The 5,042-nt window shown below is 44.6% G+C and overlaps 1 protein-coding gene across 1 annotated transcript; it reads left to right on the plus strand.

Annotated features, from left to right (window-relative positions):
* The first annotated feature begins 956 nt into the window (after positions 1-956).
* Positions 957-3,633, plus strand: LOC307061320 (small ribosomal subunit protein eS12). The gene is made up of 6 exons (XM_079716382.1): positions 957-1,062; positions 1,192-1,242; positions 1,423-1,539; positions 2,476-2,578; positions 3,033-3,134; positions 3,539-3,633. The coding sequence occupies exons 2-6, from the start codon at positions 1,229-1,231 to the stop codon at positions 3,599-3,601; spliced, it is 399 nt and encodes a 132-aa protein (XP_079572508.1). The 5' UTR covers positions 957-1,062; positions 1,192-1,228; the 3' UTR covers positions 3,602-3,633.
* Positions 3,634-5,042: the final 1,409 nt, after the last annotated feature.

Consider the following 5,042-nt stretch of genomic DNA (forward strand, 5'->3'; position numbering starts at 1 on the left):
CTTGTCAGAAAAGGAAGTCAAAACACTAGAAAAAAGACGGTACTGATCACATTCGGCTGTTTCATGTATCTGCGTTGCAAGTGCTGGTAGGGGAATGGCCAATCAATGCAAAATGTTGCTTCCCGGGAAAATCAGAGTTAAAACTGACTTCTCAGACTGCACTCCTAACTCCGTCAGTCCTGGAAGGCGAAATTAATGCCGGATTTCTCAAAGACTACGTTTTCATCTCTGTATTTCCAGACCCTGTCCCTACGTATGGTACATTGCAGGTGTTTCAAGGCACCTGTTAAATCCCGATTTGGACGGGGTTACGAATCCAGGGGAGAATTTAGTGTTAAAAAGAAAAAGAAAACAAACAAACCTTCTTTTAGAACGAACTATATTAGGAAACCGTAACCAACCACCGGGCTGGCCAGAGGTTCCACTTAACTAACAGTCGCCGGAAAAGTGGAATTTGCAACGCGCTCAGAAGTAGCGAGCTTCCGTTTCATGAAAACAGAGAGACGCGCGCGCGGGCGAAGATCACCCACAGAATGAAAAATTCTTGAACATTCAGAATGACTTAAAAGTGAAGGGAGAGAGTGTGCAGCTCAGGGAGGCCCAGTTAGTGGGGTCGACAGGAAATTACAATAATACTGTCAGAAGGGGCTAAAACTGGTGTTCCGACAGAGCCTGGGCTCCGCGGGCCTTACCAGATCGCGCAGACAGGAAAGCTTGGCCCTTCTCGCGCTCCGTAGGAAGAGTTCTCTGGGCCTCCGCGGGCCCCGGCCCCGGCTGGGAATGACGTAGGGCGGCTGCCCGCGTTAGTGCCTGTTGTGCGGTCCAATGACCGCCGAACAGAGTCATGGCCGGTCCTGCTAGAGGTTAGCAGGACCCCTGTCTCAGAGCCGCCTCAATCCGGAAACAGAAATTCTCGAGACCCGGCACTGACAGAGCCAGCTCTTGCACAGAAGGGAGTGCACATGCGCTTAGGGGTCCTGGGAAACGCTTAAATACCGTCTTGAGGGTAAGTTCGTTCTCTTTCCCTGCCGCCGCGGAGCCGCGCGGAGGCGGAGGCGCGGGGTGAGTGGAGGAAAGTGAGGGTGGTGGTTACGGAGCGTGGCTCGCCGTTTTTTGCCTCGGCTTGGCGATGAATATCTGCACCTTAATTGAATCTTTTTATTAACCACTTTTTTGTTTTTTGTATTGTAGTGCACTCAAGATTCGGCTCCACCCGTAACCCACCGCCATGGCCGAGGAAGGGTGAGCCTAGGGCCCGGGGTGGTGGTGCGGACCAGGCGTGGGCTTCGAGCCGGCAGTGCGGGCTCTGGGTCGGCCGTGGCGCCTTAAGCGCGTCTGACCTACTTTGCTGATGACTGCCAGGTGCAAGGCGTTAGATGGTGTGCGGGAACTTACTAATAGCTTAATTTTTTTGTGTTTCAGCATTGCTGCTGGAGGTGTAATGGACGTTAATACTGCTCTGCAAGAGGTGCTGAAGACCGCCCTCATCCACGATGGCCTAGCACGTGGAATTCGCGAAGCTGCCAAAGCCTTAGACAAGTACGTGTATCAGTCTCAATACGGTGGGGTGTTGGAACCGGAACAAAACTGCAGCCGAGGGAAGAAAGCGTGAAGTTCATGGTGTTAGCACAGAGGTTCTGAATGGCATCCGTTCTACAGGAAACCTAGGAAAAGGTATCAGAACTCAGATCTCTAATGGCCCACTTAAAGTGTGTGGGTTTGGAATGGGGTTGAGCACTTGATTCCTAAAGTGAAACTACAGGGTTTGAATGATGACTTAAATTGTCGGATACCCCTTCACTCCTTTTATGAGTGAAAACTAACAGTCTGACAAGCCTGTAGCTTTTGGGGCTAATTTCACTGTTATTTAGGGGATAGGTGGGAACCTTTATTTAGCACTTTGCAAATTAAAGCCATTATATTAAAGTGGCAGAAACACCTGGTTTTGGTATGAACTTTGTACAGTAGCTGTGGAGATCAATGTGGATGTGGGGTGATTGTAAATTTACTCAGTGAGGTCTCTGGGTGGGTAACATTGGCAAAACAACTGTTAACTATTAGAGCTGAACTTAAATGTCGTGAAAGGGTTACTAAGCTAGGTAAATTTAAGTCTGTTCAATTTGGTGTAGGTTGGCCAGTTGAATCCAGTGAAAACAGCACTTGTTGGAAAGTTCCTGATACGAGTCTACTATCTGTACCTTGAAAATACTCTGCAACATTAAGGGTCTGGGCTAGTAACAGGTAACAACTTAGTAAACTAGTTCCTATACATAACATTTGAAGTTTTAAGAGTTACTGAAGACAGGGTGATTCTGTAGATGAAGTTAAGGAATATATGCCCGGTGGTAGCTACTTCAAACTAAATTTGTGTTCTTCAGTGGCTGCTTATGTTTTGCCAGTGTAGCCAGTGCAAAAATAACTCTATCTAATTCACAGTAGTGAATTTTAACGTCTACTGTTGGATTTGCATTTCAGGCGCCAAGCCCATCTCTGTGTGCTTGCATCCAACTGTGATGAACCTATGTATGTCAAGTTGGTAGAGGCCCTTTGTGCTGAGCACCAAATCAACCTGATTAAGGTAAGTTTCTCTTTGAATTTGGTTTTTCTGAAAGCCAAAGTAGCTTAATGGAAATTGGGCCAGTTAGGGACATATGTCCACATAAATGCTATCCATAATGATTTTTGTCATACCAGAGCAAATTTTGTAACGAGCTCTTTGTTTTCTGCAGCTGTGAAAAGCGTCACAAACTTGGCATTGTTGGCTATGATAAAACTAGTTCTGGAAACATTTTTATTCCTGCAGAATTAAATGCTAATTTTATGTTGATACAGAACAAAAGATAGGTAGGGTGTTGATAGGGGGTCTTGGTGCTGTGCATGATGACAACTGGCTCCCTCTACTGAACTGATATGAGGAAACTGCCATGTCACCCTCTCTGACTACAGCTGCCTTTCATATAATGTACTGTGTTATCAACAGCATTAAAACCTTGGAGTGTGGTGATCTTTGTTTTTGTTCCCCCCCCTGATAGGTTGATGACAACAAGAAACTAGGGGAATGGGTAGGCCTCTGTAAAATTGACAGAGAGGGAAAACCCCGTAAAGTGGTTGGCTGCAGCTGTGTGGTGGTTAAGGTAAGTCGGTACCGGTGTGCGGGGTGAAGGCTGCGCTGGGTAGACGCGCTTCACTGTGAGTTAAGTCAAGAATCTCTTCGAAGCAAAAAATGCGTAATCTTCAGCAGACTTAGAAAAAGCCTTCTGCCTTGCAGAAAAGGGAAATAAGCCATAATTAAGCCAGCCAATGGATCTGCTTACCTGAATGTGTTTCTGCAGAAATTTAGAAAATGCTGGCAATAGGAAAGCCATGTTACGAGCCTTAAAGACATTGACATCTTCAAGGTCCCTGAAAATGGCTATAAGACATTTTAATGGTGGGAAGCATTTTCACGAGACGTGCTGATTTTTTTAAAAGCTTCATTATAACTAGTGCTAACAATTTAGTTTCTAAATTTTAGTAAAATCACATATGTTTTTTTTAGGACTATGGCAAAGAGTCTCAGGCCAAGGATGTCATCGAGGAGTACTTCAAATGCAAGAAATGATCAAATAAAAAAAACTAGGCTCTTGTTCCTCATCTCTGGTTTTTTATTTGGGGCAGTAAAGTAAGGTCCCTGTTAATGAAGAACAAAAGATATTCATTGCAAAATAACTGGAAGCATGCTATCTGTCGCCTGGTTCTAAGTGAAAGCCTATTCTCCCAACCAGTAAGTAACTTCAGTGTTGGCAAGTAGAAGAGCCCAAGTAAAGATAGGCTTACAGTGAGGTATTGGTGACAGGGCTTCTTGGGTGTGGACATCTATCACGACTATGACGAGGCCATCCTAGAACCAAGAGAAATGGGTTGAGGCTAGTCAAGTGTGGGTGTCAATAATTTAAAATCCTAAAGCTGGATTGGATTTAGGCTGTGGGATACTAGAAGGTACATGAAGTCCAGGTGCGCTTATGCACATGCCCATTAGGAAAGGTCAGAGTGTCTTATTTACCTGAATATTAGCCACAGAAACAAGATGTGTTTCCATGTATTTCTAGTCCCTCTAGAAAGTCTGTAGGGAGAAGTAATGGTGACCCATGTACTTCAAACCTGGATCAAGTTGGGTTGGTTTGTATGAGTAGGAAATGTTGAGGCAGGTAGGACTAATGGAAGTCTTAAAATTGGAATCCCTCGTAAATTGCCAACTGGGGTACTTTGAGTTTCTCTCCCCTGGTTTGCCTGTCTTACTATACAGTTATAGGGCACATGTGAAGGGAAAATGAATTCAGTTTGCTTTTGAGATTTCTTTATATCACTGTCTACTTAACATTTTGGGTCCCTATGCTGTATTTGGTGCTGTTTGAGTCTGTTGATGGCAGTGGAAAAGCCATATTTTTGTTTGATCCTTTATGGGAAATTGTGTAATTCAGGCTAGGGAAAACTGTTGGATTACAGCAAAGTGCATTTTCATATTCACTCCTTTTTGAAATTAGTGCTGGGAAGACTTTGTGAAGCTAATCTGTTTGCTGAATGTTAACTCTGATTTGGGATTACATCAGCATTGGATTTTTGATATTTCCATATCCCCTGTCAGCTGAGCTACAAAACACAAAGGAATATTCTACCCTTGACCCTATCTTACTGGAAATACTACCTGGCTGAGTCCATTGTTGAAAATTCACTTTGAATGTGTTTTCTGGCTTGTCTGCTAGAATGTTATGGTCACCAAGACACCTATGGTCAAACTAGCTTCTTAATGACCTTTTTCTTTTGACCTCTTCCTGACTTAGGAAAATTGATTTGTGGTCTCCTTTGGCCTTCGCCATGCTGTCCCTCAGTCCCTTGCTTCTCCCTCTGCCCACCCCTTCTATTATAATAGTTCCAGGGTTCAGGCTGGTCCTGTTTACTTCTCTAAGGCCAGCCTGGGCCAGTTTCCACTTTTTTGTCTTTGATCAGCGCTACACCAATGGTGCGCACTAGACAGCACCCCGTGAAAACCTTCACCTTTTGTG

Source organism: Hyperoodon ampullatus (assembly GCF_949752795.1).
Source record: "Hyperoodon ampullatus genome assembly, chromosome: 12".
Classification (NCBI taxonomy): domain Eukaryota; kingdom Metazoa; phylum Chordata; class Mammalia; order Artiodactyla; family Ziphiidae; genus Hyperoodon; species Hyperoodon ampullatus.